The following is a 19,776-nucleotide window of genomic DNA, read 5'->3' as shown; positions in this document are numbered from 1 at the left end:
CTCGAGGTGTTATCCAAGCGGTACATACGATAGTCAGCAACGGCGCTGAACTCTTGGATCATCGTATGTACCGGCTCGAGCCCGGGTTCAGCGAGACCCAGCGTGCCGAAGGAGGTAACCGGTAGCGTACGGACGACTACCGGACCTGGATGCTCGGCGTAACTCGCCGGCGGATAGCCGCCCCAGCGGGGATCGACGGAGAACATCGGTTCTCCGGATCCGCGGGCGGCTCCTCCACGGTCCTGTTCGTCCGCGTACGATACGTGGTCCACTTGCCGCCTACTTCCGACGATAGGCGGCAAGGCTTGGGTCTCAGACGCGAAGTTCGCGTCTATCGGAGGGCGGCTTCCTTCTGTAGTCCGACTGGTAGCGGCACCAGTCGGACGCCAACCTTCGGGGGCGGCGGCGCTCGGAGGTACGGTACCACCGGGCCCTCTCGGGGGGGCACCGGGTAGCCTTTCGGCCATGGTACGTTCCATGTCACGAGCACGCCGACGAGTGGCGTCGAGCTCAGCGGAGAGGTGCGCGAACGCACCCAATTGCTCTGCGGACGGAGAGGTTCGGTCCTGGGGTCGTCTCACCGAGGTCGGCCTCTCAGGGCGACCTTGGCCGGACGGTCCGGGCGAGGCGAAACGGGAGTCTTCGACGAGCACGATCCGCGAGTGTAACTCGTCGATCAGTGCTCGGAGATTCTCTAAGGACTGCGTCACTCTATCGAACCTCCCTTCACGCAGGGAGCGGAGTTCGGCCATACATCGAGTGTATACATGGTCCGATACATCGATCCGAAGGGAAGTACGGACTTCCTCGATGTATTCGGCTATGCGTTCGAACATCGCCGCCGCTCTTTCCTCGGAGGATCCGAGCGACGGTTCGCGGTCACGAGGACCTGCGTCGCCGTCGCCCGACGGGGCGGATGGGGACTGCACAGCGGCCGGACTCAGATCCGCCGCTTCGGAGCGGATCGAGGGCTCGAGCTCTTGGCTCATCTCGACGCGATCGGTTCGCGGAGGGAAGCGGAAGTCTTCTCGGAGATCGGACTCCAGGGTCTTCTAGGTCGGGAGACCACTGTAGCATAAACACCCCCAAACGGCGGGGGTGTATGCACGCAGTTCAGTAGCAGACTCCGGATCGGCGGAAGACGGAACACACGCAAAGGGAAAGGACACGGGTCCTGGTAGCGTGGTAGAGCGGGAAGGGTGGCAGGCGCGAGTGATTGCGCAGCGGAGCGGATCGACGCCTCAACGCCCCGGAGCGACACTGGGTAGCGGGCCAGTGTCGACGGGCGGAGGCGGATCGCTGCACGCGCGCGCACTGTAGCGCCTGCACCCCGCGTCGGTTCCCTTACCTAAACGAGACGCGAGAGCGGACTCGTGTTTTAGGTTAAGCGGTGGGTTGTCGACCAAGGCGGAAGGTCGTGGACAAGCCCGTGCTTGTCCCTTTCCTCCGCCGTCGGTCGCTCCCTTATTTAATGTACAAGTGTTCGGTTATCATACCAGACTACAGTATCATGCTACCGTAGCCGGCGCGAGTCGTCGCGCGCGGTGGCTCTGTCAGCTATCGAGCTGACAGTACACGTGTGTGCCACGTGTGTGTGCGCACGCCCTGCACACGTGTGGTACACGTGTGGGCTCGTGTGGGCTGTAAGGTTCGTGCCTTACAGCCCCTGATCTAAACCTAATCGAATCGACGGCGCATATACCACAGGTTAGAAGCCAGCGCGCGCGATGGACAACCGAAACGGACGTACGTAGGCGCAAAAGGGACGGGGGCGAGCTTGCCCCCGTTTACTGGTGGGGACGGGTGCCAGGTCTTAACCCCGCAGGGGGACGTCTCGGACACCTGTCCCAGTACAGTAGTACAGTACCTGCCGCCTAGTGCGTGCCGGGTACTGTACACAATTAAAAAACTAGCGCCATAATTGCTACTACCGCACGGACGCTGCTACTACACGTGTGCACTACTGTACACGCGTGTTGCTTACAGACTACTGCACGGATGCCACGTGTGCTAGCGTACACGCGTAATACTAGCAAACTACCGCTTGGCCGACACGTGCACTACTGTACACGTACGCCAGATTACGACCACTCGGCACGAGCGCGCTCCCTACACGTGGGCACACCCGCCCACGTGTACACCGTGCACGGCCGCACGAATAATAATCTCCCCGCGCGCGCGTCCGTCGTTATACTACAGACCCCCTTCCTTAGCTTTCGCTACGTCCTCGTAGCAACCACCCATCCGACCACGGAGTTCCGTTCCGATTTGTCTTCTCCCCTGCGCGCGCGAACGACCATGCCTCCTAGCTCTTCTTTAAGCGGGCGCTCTGTAAGCCCGCTGTCTCGTCCGATTCGGTAAGCGTGTCCTTCACTTCCCTTCACGCCAAGCCGGCCGAACCCTCAACTCACTCTCCTCACTCTCCTGCGCGCGCTGCCTCCTCCTCCTGCGACGGCATCCCCCTACAGTAGCTCCTGCCGCATCCGAGAACGGTCGACCGCGAGAGTCCTGCTGCAGCGCCTTCGTACAGTCGAGCCCTGCGGGGGCTCCGGCGTGGGCGCAAGCGCCTCCCGCGTCCCAACTACGACGTCGCCTCTGCGGAGAGCCGCGATCGGCCCCCGAGTTGGCCGGGCTCGCGCTCCCGTCGGTCGATTCGTCCGATTCGGTCGAGCGACGGCGGCATTGCGCGCACGCAACGCAGCGCTCGCCGCGGCCCTCTGGAGGGCCGGGCGAGGGTCGAAGGACGGCTGTGCCCTGCCCCCCGCACACGGGCGAGACGCGAGCTCCGTGTGGACGGTCGGGGTAATTTCCCTTTGTCAACCACCCTCCCGGAGGGCTGGCCAATTTGTAAAGAATCTGCGTTCATTTGCCATCCCAAGAGTGGCGCGAGCGGCGCACCCGCCGTAGTACGGCACCACACGGTAGTTTCACGCGTCTCCCTTGCGGTAGCGGCCTCTATTGCGCCAACACCGATCCAAAAACCGTACGGAGCGCCCTCTTTCCACCAGCCCGAATTAGAAACGGAAAGAAACGATAAGAAACGTTAAGAAACCGGAGGAAACCGATTTGGTTTCCAAATATGCCCGAATGCGGTTTTCCCGATGCGACACTACCGGACGCGGAATGCTCCCAGGAGTACGATGCCGTTGTCAGAAACGGGCTACGATTTTTTCCCGCAGCGTGGGAGGGAAAAATGTAGCCCAAATCGCGACTAAATTAAAAAGCCGGCGAACGCGATACATCTCAATACAAAGTACCGGTTCCCGGTACGGTTCTCCCTTTCCATAGGCGCGTGCGAGCGCGATCATCCGAACGGTGCGGCTAGGCGTGGCTGATAGCTATCCGCGTGGACGCTTGGGAGAACTTCGGATTGTGGACCACCCTCCCGGAGGGTTGGCCAATTTTGGAAGCATCTGCATCCATTTGCGCGGGATCCATCCGGTACGAGCTGCCTCGCGGTGCGCAGTCACACGCGGCTGGCTGCCGGGGCTTCATAGCACGTGCGCCGCTTGTTTTCCCCAGGGGCTTTTGCGCGGGCGAGCGTCCGAGCGGTGCGACCGAGGGCGGCCGAAACTTGCGCTACGCATGCACGCTTGATCCTTGTTGGCGCGAGCGCCAATACCGGTCGATAAACGGCTGCGGAAGCCCATCGGCGGGCTCGTAGGTGTCGTCCGAAGCGGTATATCCATACCACCGGACCTTGTAGTCGATCCCGCCGCGCGTAGTACGGTGTCCGACAATGCGGTCAACGACGTACTCCGCTCTTGGCGTTGCGGCTTGTGCGTCCGATTCGGTTGATGTGGCCGGGGTGACGGTATCCCCCGGCCCGCGCGGCATCTTCGTAACGCGGTCGATGCTCACGCGATTTTCCACGCCGTCCTGCTCGATGAGGACCGTGGTGTCCGTAGCGGAGCGCACGCGAAACGGACCCTCTGTCTTCGGTAGAAGTTTGACAGAGAGCTCGTCCGTTCCGGCCGTACCTTGCGCACGCGTGCGGCGCTCGACGCTTGTCAACGGGCGGGGCGGGCGATCGACGTAGACAAAATCGCCCGCCACAATAACCGGACGGAAGCGGACCTTCTTGTCAAAATCGTCCTTGTACCGCTTTTGCGATGCGGTTAATTTCGTCCGAGCGCGGTCGAGAGCGTCGCGAAGCTTGCGCAGCGTAGCGCGCTTGTACTGCACCGGGGTCCGCGGGTCCTCTCGATGGGTCCCTGCGTCCTGTGGCACAGTACCGGGGAGGATTAAACCGGACGGTGGCCGCGTTAACACGAGGTCGAACGGAGTCGTCTCCGTCGACCGGTGGACCTGCGTATTGTAGGCGAAGGTCAGCGGCTGCACGTATTCGTCCCAATCGCGCTGGTGCTCCTCCACGTAGTGCCGGAGGCGTTGCACCAGCGTGCGATTGAACCGTTCGGTCTGCCCATTCGACTGGGGGTGGTAGGCCGTCGTGAGATAATGCCGCACCCCCAGGAGGGCGCGTACCGCGTCGAGGAATTTGGCAGCGAACTGAGGACCATTGTCGGTTAGTACGTAGCGCAGGGCTTCGTAGACGTAGACCCAGTTGTCCAAAAACACGTTTGCGACGACCGAAGCGGTTGTGGTCCGGAGCGGGATACTGCGCGTTAGCTTAGAGAACCGGTCGGTAATTACCAACACGTGTTGGTTTCCGTGCGCGGTCTTGGCCAGGGGCCCCAGGAGGTCCATCGCGACAAACTCCAAGGGGCCCGCCGCGGGGAACAGCTTGAGATCCTTTTAGTTCTTGACAAGCGTCCCGCGGGTCGCAGCACACGAGGTGCAATTCCGTACGGTCGAAAACGCGTCGCTGGCCATGTGCGGCCAGTAGTACTCCCTGCGAAGGGTGTAGTACATACGCGTCGCTCCCGGGTGACCTGCCAACCTCAGATGGTGTGCCAGGTACAGTACCCGGGGGCGCAACCGAGCCGGTACCACGCGTTGCAGGGTTCCGTCCAGCGAGGACGTCCTCACGAGAAATCCGTAACGGTCGATGTCGAACTTCGAGTTCGGCGTCCCGACGGTTTCCTCGGCGAAGCGACAGAAGACGTCCTCAGCTTGTTCGCGTAGAAATTCCTCAACCGAGATGGACGCAGCGTCGTGTTCCTCGGGAGTTATCGCGAGCGCGTGACAACCGTCCGGACGGTCTTGCGGCGGGTCCCAGTGCACATTGTCCAGGAGGGCCTCGCTGCCCTCATCGTACTGGACCGCGAAGCACGGGACCTCATCATCGACCGGTTCGGTGTCTCCTCCATCGGTACGTAAGCGCGATACGCCGTCGGCGAGTTGGTGCTTGACGCCTGGGCGGTACTGTACCTCGTAGTCGTACTCCGCCAAGCGCAGGCGCCAGCGAGCGAGCCGACCGGAACTGTCCGCTAAATTGAGGACCCAGCGTAGGGCCTCGTGATCCGTGCGGAGGTTGAACGCGCTTCCGTATAGGTACGGCCGTAGGGTGAGGATGCTCCACACTACGGCCAAGCATTCCTTTTCGGTAGTCGTATAATTGCGCTCCGCGTCGGTCAACGCGCGGCTCCAATATCCGATCGGTCGAGTACCTCCATCGGGTTGCTCCTGTAGAAGAGCGCAACCCACTTGGTGTCCGCACGCGTCGGTGTCCAGCGTATATTTCCGTCCGTAGCGGGGCAGCGCGAGGATTGGCGGCGCCACGAGGCGCCGCTTCAATTCCTCAAACGCGGCGTATTCCGTATCGGTTAATATCTCGAACTCGTAGGGCTGATTCTTGCCGGTCTTCTTATTCAGCGGCGCGGCGATCCTCGCGAATCCTTGCACAAACCGTCGGTACACGTTGCACATCCCGAGAAAGGATCGCAGTTCCGTTTGATTCGTAGGCGCGCGCGCGCGTTCGATCGCGATGACGTTGCGTCGCTCCACCTCCAACCGTCCCGGACGAATGATGTGCCCGAGATAGGTTACGGAGGTGTCGAAAAACGCGCACTTCGCCAATTTTAGCGACACGCCCGCGGTATGTAGAAGCCGTAGTACCTCGTGCACGTGTGCCATATGTTCCGTAACGGTTCGCGAGTAGACGATGACGTCATCGAGGTAGACCAACGCGGTCTCCCATTTCACGCGGGACAGGATGATGTCGACCGCTCGTTGAAATGTCGCGGGCGCGTTTTTGAGACCTACCGGCATGCGTAGAAAACGGTAGAGGCCCGAGTGCGACGCGAACGTTGTTTTATCGCGGTCCTCCTCGGCGATCTCCACCTGCCAATACCCGCTATTACAGTGTAGCGTGGTAAAGACAGTGGCATCGCCGAGCGAGTCGAAACATTCGTCCATGCGCGGTAGTGGGTAGGAGTCGCGAACCGTGACGGCGTTTAGCTTGCGATAGTCCACGCAGAACCGCATGGCCCCGTCCTTTTTAGGGACGAAACCACGGGGCTCGCCCACTCGGCCGATGTCGGTTCGATGACTCCCGCGCGCAGCATGCGGTCGATTTCCTTCTTCTCCTTCTCGCGCGCGATGGGTCCGGCTCGGTAGGGTGCTTGGTAGATCGGCTTCGCACCGGGCTTCAGCTCGATGCGATGCTTCGTAGCATCGATCTTACCCAAGTGGCCGGACCACATGTCCTTGAACTCGGACAGCATGTCCATAATTTCCGACCGGATGGTACTGTCTTCTGCACCAATATGGACGTCTTCTTCGCACGAGCGGGTCTTCTCCGCGTCCGTATCGGTCCGCTCATCCGCGTTAGCGGGATTGCCACTGTGGGCGTCGTCCGTTTCCGGTTCTTCGCGTCGCGCGCCTCCTCCCGTAGCGGTGGTGGATTTAATTCTACCATCGTCCGTGACGGGTCCTTCTCGTCGCGCACATTCCCCCGCGGGTGAGGAATTAATCCTGCCTTCGTCCGTAGCGGATTCTTTGCGACGCGCGTATCCTTCCGTAGCGGTGGAGGATTGTCTTCTGCTGTCGTCCGTTACTGGTTGTTCGCGTCGCGCCTGTTCCTCCGTAGCGGTCGAGGAATTATTTTTGTTCCCTCCCCCTTCCTTAGCGTCGGCCTCTCCGGGGACCGGCACGCCAACTGTCAAGATGTGTGTGGGGGATGGCAACGCGAGACCAACAACGGTATGCTTGGGGACGTGGGCCGCGCGGCTTCTGAAGTTGCTAACGAGCACCGTAAACGGCTCGCCCGGGAGGAGGTCCATGACCCCTTGGGCCATCAGGCATAAATTCTTATGCGCCGTTTTGGGGTGGTTTTGCAGGAAGCAAAGCCCCCCAACCGATTTTGCGACGCGTACCATCGCTTGGGTCATCGGGGGTATCGTCACCCCCTTGACGACGCGAATTTTCCGTGACGGTACGTTCGTCGGGAACTGCGCGCGCTTCCGGTCGGCCGAATTTTCCTCCTGCGGGAGCTGCTGCGACGGTCCCCTCGAGGCCATCTTGCGGTCGTGCCTCGAGGGTGTGACTCCCGTCAGCGCTACGGACGGCGCATGATTGAACAGCACCTTCCTCTGCGGTGGCAGGATCGCCTTCACGTGGCGATCCAGGAACGTGGTTCCGAGGATACAGTCCACCTCAAGGTTGGTGACGACCAAGAACGGTACGCGCGCGACGAACTCACCAATCCGGACGTACAGCTTGAGCTCGCCGAGGGCCATCATCGACCTATTCGAAGCGTCGATGAGCGGCGGGCTCCGCGCCGACTGGATGGCAGCGCGCCACGGTTCTGCAACACAGCGTAGGTGGATTAGATTCGGGCCGGCGCCCGAATCTAGAACCGGCGTGATGGCGCGCATCATCGCGCGTCGTTGTCCGACCGTTGCGGTGACCTTGTATTTTTGCTTCTTGAAGAAGCAAATTGCCGCTTCGTCCGTTCGGCTCTGCGATTGCGCGCGTACCGAAGCGGTCGACGGGGTGCCTTGTTTATTGAGGCTTGGCACGGGGAGGATCGTTGACGCCTCTACGCGTCCTCCCCGGCTTCCCCTGTCAACCCAAGGTCCTCGGGCCCCTCGTCCGTCAGCGGTAACGCGGGTTCTTCCGATTGGACGGTCTCGCGCGGCTCGACCACGTTGATGCCCGCGGGAGCCTGCGCACGCAAATTTCGCCACGCGGTCGGCGGTTGACGCTCGAACGGCGAACCTGGGCGGAGACCTTGACGGATCCGAAGCTTTTGATAATTGGCCTCGCGGGCTTGCAAAAGCTTCGAACGCAGCGTGCTATCCGCCACCACAGGACATTGCTCCTGTCGGTGGGTCAGGTCCAGACAGAACCGACACGGCGGGGGTCCAGGTAATCCTTGGTTGAAGAACCGGACCCGCTGGTTCTGTACTGGCCTTCCGTACGGATGTGCGCGCGCGTCACCGTGTTGGGCGGGCGCCATCGGCGCGCCCGCCGGGGACGAGGCAGGTGAAGGATGGTAGCTAGTCGGCGGCGAGCTAAGCGAGCTCGGCGTCGCCGACTGGTCCGTCACCGCCAGTATCTCCTCCGTTTCGGTTCCGCGCGCTGTCGGGAGTTCAGACAGGGACTCGACCGACAGCACGGGCCTTGTCCGCGCGTTGCGCGTGAACCTTCTCACCGAATCGGACGGTGCTTGAGGCGACGCGAGCGAGGTCGCCTGTCTTCGAGCCGAGCGGTGCGTCTCGCCTATCGCTTGCGCGTAGCGTGCCACCGCTTGGTAGTCCACGCCCGGATGCGTCGCGAGATAATTCCGCACCTGCGCGCACGTTGCTGGCAGATGTCCCTCAACGAAAAGGGACTTCAAGCGCCTGTCCGAAAATACGGTTCCGCAGCGCAACGCCTTGTCCCACAACTGGTTACTGTACACCTCCTCCGTCATATTAGAGCTCTGACGGAAGGAGGTGACATCACCGACCGCTTCGGAAATAACTTCGTCAGTCGCGTACGTGCGCAATAAGAAGTTAACGACTTCCGCGTAGGTTTCGAGCATATCGCCCTGCTCCGCATCGACCGCCATGGTGTTCCCGTGTAGCCTGGACTGGAGCAAGGCGTGAGCCTGCCCAGTCAAATAGAACTGGAAACACCATACGTCCGCGCCTTCGCTGACCCCATTGTGGTCGCAGGCCATCTTGAAGCGCGCGAGGAATCCTAGCACCGCGATTGGATCTTGACCACCGAATGTGTGGGTTTTCAGCTGGACGTCCAACTTCTTCCGATATCGGTTAACTCGCCGCGCGGTACTCGCGTCGTAGCGCGCGCTGCGATTTTCCAGCCTATACGTGCGGTAGTCGACGGCCTTGGTGAACAGGTCGTTCAGCGGCCTGATCACCGGCAACCGTTTCGGATCCCGCCTCGGGGCAGACCGGCGGTCTCTGCCCCTGCAATGGCGGTCTCCTTCTCCGCCGGGGCTACTGTAGCCCTCCGGATCGGAGTCTTCTCGCCGGAACCGACGTCGGTCGCGCGCATTGCGGCCTCTGCGGTCGCCTCTGCGCGATCCGTCCGACTCGGTGTCCTCGTCATCGGAGGGGTATCCACCTCCTCCGGCATCGCGGTATCGCGTATAGCGTCCTTCGCGGTTATCATCAGAGGGGTAACCGACCCCTCCGGCAGCGCGGTATCGCGTGTAGCGTCGTTCGTGGTTATCATCGGAGGGGTAACCGACCCCTCCGGCATCGCCGTATCGCGTGTAGCGTCCGTCGCGGTTCTTGCGCGTCGCCCTGTGGCGACGTCTTGTGTCTTCTTCCTCGGAGGGGTTTTCTGTACCCTCCGAGGTGTAGCCTTGAGCGCCGGGTGCGCTTCTTCTACTCGACCGATACGGCTGTCGCTTTTCTGTCGCGAAGCGCCCCAGGCGGTTTTCTGTCCGGCGGGGGCCAGCCGTATCGGCGAGCACGGGAGGGCCATTTTCTGTGGGCCCTCCTGTAGCACCATAAATTGGTGGGAGGTAAATGGTCTTACCCTCCGGGCGAGGGGCCATTGTACCGATCCCGGGTGCGGCGCCGATCGGTTCAGCGTGCGTTAGCGTAGGATCCGGAGCGGTCGAGTCGCGCTGCTCGCGTGCGTCGACTCCTGCTCCGGCGAAGGTCGTGGCCAGACGATTGGCCACGGCGGAGCTGATCGCTCCCTTTAGAGCCGTACCGGACGGGGATTCTTCATCCACAGTGGTGAGCGCGGTCACCACCTCGCATTGGACTTGAGCGGGTAGAAGTTCGTCCAAAAGCGGTGGTATCGCGCTGCGTACGTGCGCGTCCACGAGCGCGGGCACCGTTCGGTCGAGGCATACGCGCGCTACCTGGGGGAGTTCCGTAGCGAGGAACTCCTCGATCCAGGCCTGGATGCGCGGCTGAATCGCGTCGACCATCCATTGGACGCGATTCTCGGTGCCTGCCGACACGGCCGGCGTAACATCCGATGCGGACGCTGGCGTGCGGCCCGGTCGCGGTGGCGGTCGCAGCAGGGCTTCCGGGTTTTCCACCGGGGGGCGCGGTGCGCCACTGCCACTGCGGGTGCTCAGACCCCCGGAGGCGGAGTCTCCCCCTTCTTCCGGTCGGTTCATCGTCGAATACGCTTCGCGATCGACGCGGTGATTTCTCAACCTTTTCCCTCCGTACGGTTCTGCGCGCGATCGAGCGACCGGGCGTGCGGCTCAACCTCGAGAGTTATCCCCTCCACAAGAGTACCAAATGTGGGATAACTCCTCTCCGCCCTGGGTTGGGTGAGAGGCGGAGGCTTTAGCGAGGGAGCACGCGGCGCGGACGCGACGCGCCAATTGAACCGATCGGACGAGCTGGCGAAAAGGGAGTGGCTCACTGGCCGGTTACGCGCAGTCGCCCCGTGGTGCGTGAACGGGAGCGACCGGTAACGGGTTAGAAGCCAGCGCGCGCGATAGACAACCGAAACGGACGTACGTAGGCGCAAAAGGGACGGGGGCGAGCTTGCCCCCGTTTACTGGTGGGGACGGGTGCCAGGTCTTAACCCCGCAGGGGGACGCCTCGGACACCTGTCCCAGTACAGTAGTACAGTACCTGCCGCCTAGTGCGTGCCGGGTACTGTACACAATTAAAAAACTAGCGCCATAATTGCTACTACCGCACGGACGCTGCTACTACACGTGTGCACTACTGTACACGCGTGTTGCTTACAGACTACTGCACGGATGCCACGTGTGCTAGCGTACACGCGTAATACTAGCAAACTACCGCTTGGCCGACACGTGCACTACTGTACACGTACGCCAGATTACGACCACTCGGCACGAGCGCGCTCCCTACACGTGGGCACACCCGCCCACGTGTACACCGTGCACGGCCGCACGAATAATAATCTCCCCGCGCGCGCGTCCGTCGTTATACTACATCCCGCATCGCATGGCTGCATGATTGAGGTGATATTCGGAGGAAGAAAAACAATCTTCGTGTTGGACAAGTTCAATGTGTCTACCTCTGTCATCGTTCCATGTGCGGAACAGTTGTCTAGCAAGAGAAGAGCTCTCCTTCCTTTCTGAATCATCCTTGAATTGAATAATTGGAGCCACTCAAAAAAGTGCCTTTGTCATCCAGGCCTTGGCATTATTTCTGTAGTCGAACCCCAGCTCCTCCCCACTTTTTCCCCGAAAAGCACGCGGCGATCGAGCGTTTCCAATTATCCGCAAGGGAACCAAATCACTTCCACTAGCGTTGCAGCAGGCCACACACGTGATTCTTGCCTTGTCCTTTTTGGATCCACTAAGTTGTGTGGCGGCAATGGTCTTGTTGGGTGCTAATCGGTACTGCAGACCGAATTCGTCGGCGTTATAAATCTCGTCTAAATTGTAGCCGTCAAGCATCGTCCTGATGAGAGGTAGTGCTCTCTCAGCCTCAGTAAACGCAGCCGATACCTGCTCGCCATGATATGATATGCGTCTCAATCCATGTCTTTTCTTAAACTTTTGAAGCCAGCTGTTGGAAAAACGAAGCTCTGGAGCCGTGTCGTCGTTCGTTGTCAATTTCTAAAGACGTTCGGCCTTCTGCTTGATGATATTATCCGAAAGGGCGATGTTGCGGCTTGCGCAGTCGCTGATCCATACAGCAAGAGCTTCATGAAATCGTGAAGACAACGGGTTCCGAAGAGATTTCGAATTTGTGGATGCACTCGCCTCTAGCTTGCTGCGCATTTTGACGATGCGCGAGACAGTAGACTGCGGAACAGGTCAGTTGAGTTGAAAGTAACGACCTGCCCATTCTCCAACAGAACGCTGATCACAGCGTTCCATGTTGCGACGGCGAAGATTGTACTCGGCAAGCAGTTCTTTTTGCTGAGCAATAGTAAGGCGATTGCGTTCTGACATGACTTGGGCGGAATGGGGGAGAAGGGAGATTGCCAAGGGGATGAGATGGGCTGCCGCCAGCGACCGCACGCGCTATGCAAAACCTTGGTGGGTATCGTGAATAAAAAGGCGGGAGTTGGTCGCCCAACACATACCTGTTGGTTCCGTGTTCTGTGACCACTACTGTATCCATATTCGAAATGGTCTTACTTCAAATTTTAATAAATATTCAATGTGTTTTTGCGAAATCAACACACTATTTCCGTATCCAGATGACCTGCCTATAGCATCTCAAATCACACTTTTTCTTGCGGGAAAGACGGGTGGTATTCATACTGGGGGGTTTATTACTATCGGGGGAGTACTATTGGGAGGGCTGACTGTATATACGAACGAGACAATACATGTGGCTGTTCCACGCCGGATCGCAAGTCACGCGCCGTTGACAACAGCTTTGCCTCGGCACGTGTACTTGCGTGCACGTGCGCGGAAAGTGTGGAACGGTGCACTGTACTGTATACTCTATTGGAATCCGGCGGCGCCCATTTTTAGATCTGGCGTACAGTAGTGAAGAGCAGAAACGATTGGCCAGAGCTACTGTACACAATAGACGCAGGACGGACGGAGGAATGAAACAAGGCGCCAGTGCTGTATTCCAATCGTATTATCAATGCATTTACCCTGCGTCTTGCCGCCCGGCCCTGTTTTGCTCTCCGGATCACACCTTCATCTCAAAAGAGACGACAGGAGGAAAAAGCTCCGCTTGGCGAGAACTGACTACGTCTCTGTACTTCGCATAACTACTTATTGGTCAACGGTTGTCCTCACCCAACCACCTCATGGTACGTTTCACAGGTCGCTCGTACTGCATGCATGACCCCTATGCTACATGCCTGTACATTTAGCTTGCCCTTGACAGATGACCTCCTTCGTACCCAGAAAAGGGGACAGTCTAACCTATTTCAACACATCAGAGACAGTAGCCCTCTCTAATATGTGAAATAAGTGTACAACACTTACAAACACCCCGTTCCTTCCATTTTCACACTGTACATTATCACAATTTCCACCACACTCGCTCCTTGCCGCCCCCACTAGTCGTCTCATGGGAGCCCCCGCGGGGGACAGGTTGTAGGGGAAGCAAATCCTTCTCGGCAACTATGTCTCGTTTCTTCTCCACTTGTAAATTTTCTTTGCTCTGGGCGTGTTATAAGCCCGCAAACAGGGCCCACGACTTCATGTATTTAGTAAGTGGGGACATTTTTTGCTCAACTCACCCTCAACCGTGCATCTTCGATCCCAGCACCCCATCTTCTCCTCACAGTTCAATCCCTTGCTCTTTCTCTCCGCAACATGTACAAGAGTCGCCAATCATCCACGAAACGGCCCCGTCTACATCGCCGAACGCGGCCTGCTGCCGTAAGCGCCCCGGTGAAAAACGAGAGGCCCAAGTGCAACCAATGCCCCCGTTCCTTTTCAAAGAAGGCCAACCTCTTGGCCCACTTTCGAGTACGTACTCCATTCATCTATCCCGCAATACTGAACTTGCTGGTGTTCTTTCAAAAACATATCTCCGCGTGACATTCCTTTCTTTTTTTTGGTGCTGACCGGTCCCCAACTCTTTGCATTTTGTTCCCAAAGATTCACACGGGGGACAAGAGATACCACTGCACCCTTTGTGGCCTTGACGTAAGTACATACTCTCAATTCACTTCTCCTTTACTCCAACTATGCTTCTTAATCTCCTTGAACTAACCGCGATACGAACTTGATCTACAGTTTGTGTGGAAGAGCAGTCTAAACTACCATGCAAGAAAAAAACATAACGACTACGAAGTTGTGTTCATTTCTGGACCGGTGACGATGCTCGCGGCTATTAAGAAGAAGACTGGGGAGATATGCGACGCCCCTTCGGATTCAGATATTCAAATCCAACCAGCAGTGGATCAAGAGGCATCCGAAAGGAATAGTGAGGAAGAAGCGGAGCAACTTTGCGAGATCCCACACGCGACTGCAAGCTACCCGCTGGGAGGTGATCGGGATATATCAAACTTCGGAGACGAGAGACCTTATGACTCGAGGTCTCTTGACTTACTTGTGGGCCCGTATTGCGATCCCATTCTATGTGAGATGCAGACCTGCGGGCTGGGCACTGGCCTTGAGAAAATTGCAGAACAATGCTTCGAGATGTGCGTCAGTGGGGAATGCGATCTTGCAGGCAATCCCCATGAAGACAGGGAAGACCTGGTTGTGGAAAGCCTCAGTCCGGCTGAAGAAGAAGAGTGGAGCGTCTCTAAAATGGCCCTTGATGCGGAATGTGAAATCACCAGCGAAGAGGCAATGGATGTGCTGCCGGTGGACAGAGACTGGTGGGCCTACTTTACGCATCCAGTCGATCAGAATCTCGACCCACAGTTAAGCGGCATTCGGGAGTCGGCTTCATCAGACTTCTTACGCAATGATTTTGAAATCTCGTCCGTTCCCGAGCAAAGTACACGCTCTGCCACGGAAGGTTTAGGTTAAAGCCGTAGTAAATAGCTGATGGCAAAGGGCCTCTGTTTTAATAAACTGTCAACATTCCGGGAGCACAAAACTTGATGCGCGTTCAATTGCCCCCGTTGGCCTCGCGATACCTTTCCTTGTCCTCTCATAGCAAATGCATCAAAGAGTATCCCAGAAAACTTCTGGATCCAGAAATACCTGTCTCAATAACTTTTTCCAAGGACGAGAAGCATATTATCAATCCTATCGCTGTTTGTCGCCTGAGACCCCTGAGAGATCCTCGATCATACGACAACAGTTCAGTGTGCTAAGTCTCAAACGGACCGCAGAAGGTTTTAAATCACGAGCGCTTCGACCTCGCCGCACTGGTGCGGGTTTTTGGGCAGCCGTTCTTGACGGCTTTACGCTGACATGGCCGAACTCACAAGGACCGATCTCGTAGCCGGGGTCGGTTCGAGCACTGATGCCACCAAGCTGGAACTGATGGACCTCAATACCGGGGTTGTGGTTACCCAGGCTAGACGCCAACATCCAGCGGCTACCCCTCCAGAGAGTGAGCAACATCCCAGTGCATGGTGGAATGCCCTACTTGGCTGCTTCGAAGAACTTCAACTTCATCTTCCTGGCGTGAAAGCCGTGTCGATCTCGGGACAGCAGCACGGCTTTGTGGCCCTTGACGGGAACAATGATCTGGTCCCCGCGAAACTTTGGAACGATACAACCTCAGCAACAAGCTCGGCCCCGCGGCGTGGGCTTCTGCTGTCGGCTCGTTGCCGGCGCCCGCTTTCACAATCGCGAAATTGTGTGGCTAGCGGCTATAGAACCTTATTCACTACTCCGTGTTCGACGAGTAGGACTTCCCCATGACTATTTGAATCTTAGGCTTCCCCGGTCGCTGGGGAACCGACCGAGGCGATGCGCCGGGCACACTCGATCCGGTGACTTTTAGGCGTCAGCTTTGAACGACTTGACGAGTTGGCATTGTCAGCGCCCCAGGGTGCTAATGGACTCACCCTGGTCCCATACTTCGATGACGAGCGGACCCCAAATCGTCCTGATGCGACGGGGGCACTCGTGGGTTTTCGCACTTCAGTGGAACACGCAGATATGGCGCGAGCCGCCTTCGAGGGCGTCACTTGCGGCCTACTCGATGGTTTCAATGCCCTGATCGCCAATGGCGTCACCGCTGACGGTCGTTTCTTCCTGATCGGTGGTGGTTCGAAGTCTAAGACATTCGCTGCCATATTTGCTTCACTTGCGGAACGCGACGTCCTACTGCCCGTCAGTGACGAAACCGTTGCGCGAGGTGCCGCTGTCCAGGCTGCGTGTGTCCTAACCGGTCACAAGCCGTCACGCTTTACGCGTTTGCAGAGATTGGACGAAAGCCGATTGGTCTCCCCCTCTCTGGTCCAAAGTGAGACGGCGTCAGTCGTGCGTGAGCGCTATCGAACCAAAGCGTCAATGCGTTGACCGAAGTGTCCTCCGATCACCGAATCCACGCATCGGCAGAGCTTCTCGTGGATTCTCTGACGCAGGATGTAGATTTTATGTTACGCCATCGTACATATCTGCATACATGAGCAATATTAAGGACCCGCCGGTGAACTGGCGACCCAATTTTCTGGATCCATCATCATTAGGTGAATAGTTCTCCCACAACTGACCTGTCTCCGAATAAACTTTGAATGCATTTTGAAGAACTGACTGCTGCAGATCCTCTAGTGTCTAGACGACAAGTACTTCATATGAGGTCACTTTTCCACTTATTTTTTCTCGACTTGTGCTAGCTCAACAAGATGGAAAAAGATACTCTCGCCACCGCAGTTGACTTCTGCGTTGCGGAAGGGTGGAGTTTGGTGAGATCTACACGTCTTTTCCAGTCATTTTTAGAATTCCCAAAAAAGGAGCCTTTTTGACCAACCTCAAAAAGTTATGTGTTGATATCTTCGAAACCAAAACGCCTGTTTAAAAAGTCAACTGATCATTGAAACGTCATTAGATTCTTATTCTCTCCGTGTATTGACAACTGCCATCCCAATGTTTTGCAAGATGTTATTGCCGAGGGCATATACGTTAAAGAAATGGTGTCCAAACTGACTTTATAAAGTTTCGATTAAATAATGTATATATTTTTGCAAAAAAAATGACAGACCGCACAAGACAGCCTGTCCAGGACAGTAGAGAATAGCACATAAGACGACGACGCACAGCGAGCAGAGTAAAGAGGGCCATCGGACCCCTGTAGTTCCATAAAAAAAAGCTGACCTCATATGAGGTCAAATAGCCGGTCGTCTAGCTACACGTAGACACTAGTATAGTGGACCCTACGCATTAGTGCCGCCCTGTGTGAATACTAGAAAAACGGCCCTAATCCGGAGCGGCAGTGATCAGTGGGGTGAACCATTGCTTGGCCAAAACTCTGTTATTAAGGTCTGTTGTTGTTTCCGACCCTCCCTCTCATGCTCAGCTTCCAAAAAGGCTCGTTTCGCAGACCTCAAATGTGATAAAGCATTGCTCACATCGTACTCCACACCCAAACTCTCCAAAGATCCCACACAACCCTGCCAGAGATGGAGGTGACGACGACGTCGTCTGTGACACGTGGCACTTGGGCGGCAGTAATTCGAGGGTGGCACTAACAAAAACAGCACTATTGCGCGTCCCCTTGTATCTTCGACGCTCGTTCTTTCTTTGTATGGGCCGTCTAATTCTTCTTCATACTGTGAGGGGCTAGGGCTAATTCCTCCCTAGCCCGAAGAGCCCCTCTTTAATGTGGGGCTCTTCTTCACCTAGCAGGTACCCCAATATTGAGTGGTTTCAGTAAAATTCTACGTCTCCGGGCCGTCTTCTATAGAGTACTTCGTCCTCAATGCCGCAAGTGTGAGGAAATTGAAGGACATCCACACTGAACCTGTCCAGTAGTCATCTCCTTTACGATGTCATTCGTCCTTCCTTGAAAGTGAGCGTACGCCTGCTCGTGCCCTGAAAAGTCCTGGGTCCTCTAGAGCGTCCAAAATCGCACCAATCCGCAGATCTGTGGGTTTGAGTAAGCCCGCCAATGGCAAAATGGTTTCGTAACGTTCGTGGCAAACCTTTTCCCTCATCCCATAAGAAACCTCTTGGAAACAACGCGCGAGATGGGTGGCTAGTGGGCCTACTGCGTCCAGGAATTGTAAGTCCTCCTGTCCGGTAGAGTTCTTTCTCTGTTTCTGAGGTACAGAACTTCCGTAGCAGAACCCAATAATTCCAAGCATATTTGACAGAGCTGCTTTCGCAAAAGCTTGTTCATCTACCGAGACGTTCTTCGCACCAAGCTCAAACGCCCGATCAAATTTGGCATCAAAACGCTTCCGGCTTGCTTCAAGTAGACTCTGCATGCCTTCATGGCCCAATTTTTTTGTGGGAATACTGTTGACATCTTCGGCCGTTCTCCCATCGGAGTGAGCAAACGCCACGTCGATTTGGAACGGTGCTTCGACAAGCCTCTGCACGAGCACACCCTCACAGTTTCTTTGCACCGCATCCTTTGGTTACATAGAGAGAAGATGATTGGTCATTGTGATCAGCAAGACGAGACTTCCGTAGTAGACGATCAAGGACCTTTTCAACGGCCCAAGCAAGTTTTGGATCCGATGGTAGCGAAGCAACATGGAAAGTATCAACTGGCAAACTCTCCATCTCTGGGACATCGCCCCTTGCGCGCAGAAACGCCCGAAACTCGGATGCACTATTTGATCTGGAGACTGTCAATGAGGAAGGAACCTCACTAGCTATATCAGAAACAGATCCGAACTCCAGCCACTTGACTGGAACCCTGTGCCTTCCATCAACACCCTCTGCAATGCCTTCAAGGACGACATCCCTTCGATTTCCTCTCGTGAGATATGCATACCGTTACCAAGGCCCATTTTCCCCACAGGGACGCGTCGTCCATACTAACCGTGTTAATCTCCTTATCAAGGTCATCAGGACTTGTGGTGGCGTAAAAGACGAGTGAGATGGGCTCAGTTGGCCGGCTTGAGTCTGTCATGCAGGAAATGATAACCACTGAGCAAAAGGGGAGGTGCCGTTGGCCAACGACGTGAGAGAGGAATGACTGGGAGTCATATGAAGGAATCAGCAGAGAAGGAAGCATCGCAAAGTGGGAATGAGCAGACGAGTTCAATGAAAGAGTTGAAGGAATCACCACAGTCCCCCTGAACTCGTATGTGAGTGACTGAATGAGAAGGATTGCCGGATTAACTTGAAAGTATGAGCGCAGGTTTACCCTGAACCTGAAGGTTTTTGATGCGTGTTGATGACGTCTTACAGTGCGGGGTGGACCTTGAAACCTGATGAAAATGGGTTTTCGGCGTCATGTGAATACGTCGGGTGTGAGACGTGTCGGCTTGTGAGAGGTTGCTTCTAACGACGTCGGGTGGTTGACGTGTGAGCTTGTGAGAGGTGCTTCTAACGACGTCGGGTGGTTGACGTGTGAGCTTGTGATAGGGTAGTGTGGGGGGGAGGTGTACGGTGGGATTCGAACTCGCGTGCGCAGCAGTAGCAATGAGGCCCATAACCTGTCATGCAGGAAATGATAACCACTGAGCAAAAGGGGAGGTGCCGTTGGCCAACGACGTGAGAGAGGAATGACTGGGAGTCATATGAAGGAATCACCACAGAGTCGATAGGCACGGCCGTAACGCGGATCTGTAGTATGACTAGAGACGACAAATAGAATTAGAATTAGATCGCGCATGGTAATAAGGCATGGACCTTACAGCGCGCACACGCACGCACGCGCACACGTGTGCCGTCAGCCCAGACGGCTGACAGTGCTACAGTAAGGAAAGGCGCGTGCAGGCAGTACCCTTCCCCGAGGGGGCAATTTGGTAATTATTTTGACGGAGCCTAACAAGTGTTTTATGGCACTATCCTGGGCTACCAAAAAGCGTCTGCTACAGCCAGTGGGATGTCCATGTGCCATAGACGACGAAAGGACGCGGGCGAAAACAACCTGTTTGAAGCCATTTGACATTTTCACACACGTGCAG

The 19,776-nt window shown here is 56.8% G+C and overlaps 2 protein-coding genes; one reads left to right on the top strand and one right to left on the bottom strand.

Annotated features, from left to right (window-relative positions):
• Window positions 1-17,359: 17,359 nt before the first annotated feature.
• On the bottom strand, window positions 17,360-18,120 carry CHC_T00003083001 (hypothetical protein). XM_005714109.1 is given in 2 exon segments: window positions 17,360-17,682; window positions 17,683-18,120. The coding sequence occupies 1 exon segment, from the start codon at window positions 18,118-18,120 to the stop codon at window positions 17,683-17,685; it is 438 nt and encodes a 145-aa protein (XP_005714166.1). The 3' UTR covers window positions 17,360-17,682.
• Window positions 18,121-18,126: 6 nt separating this feature from the next.
• On the top strand, window positions 18,127-18,513 carry CHC_T00003082001 (hypothetical protein). Its single transcript, XM_005714108.1, has one exon. It carries the CDS (start codon window positions 18,127-18,129, stop codon window positions 18,511-18,513), a length of 387 nt encoding a protein of 128 aa, XP_005714165.1.
• The last annotated feature ends 1,263 nt before the right edge of the window (window positions 18,514-19,776 follow it).

This window comes from Chondrus crispus, genomic scaffold (assembly GCF_000350225.1).
Source record: "Chondrus crispus Stackhouse genomic scaffold, scaffold_170, whole genome shotgun sequence".
NCBI lineage: Eukaryota > Rhodophyta > Florideophyceae > Gigartinales > Gigartinaceae > Chondrus > Chondrus crispus.
Note: the sequence above shows the minus strand (reverse complement) of the source record. Positions and strands in the feature narration are given on the sequence as shown.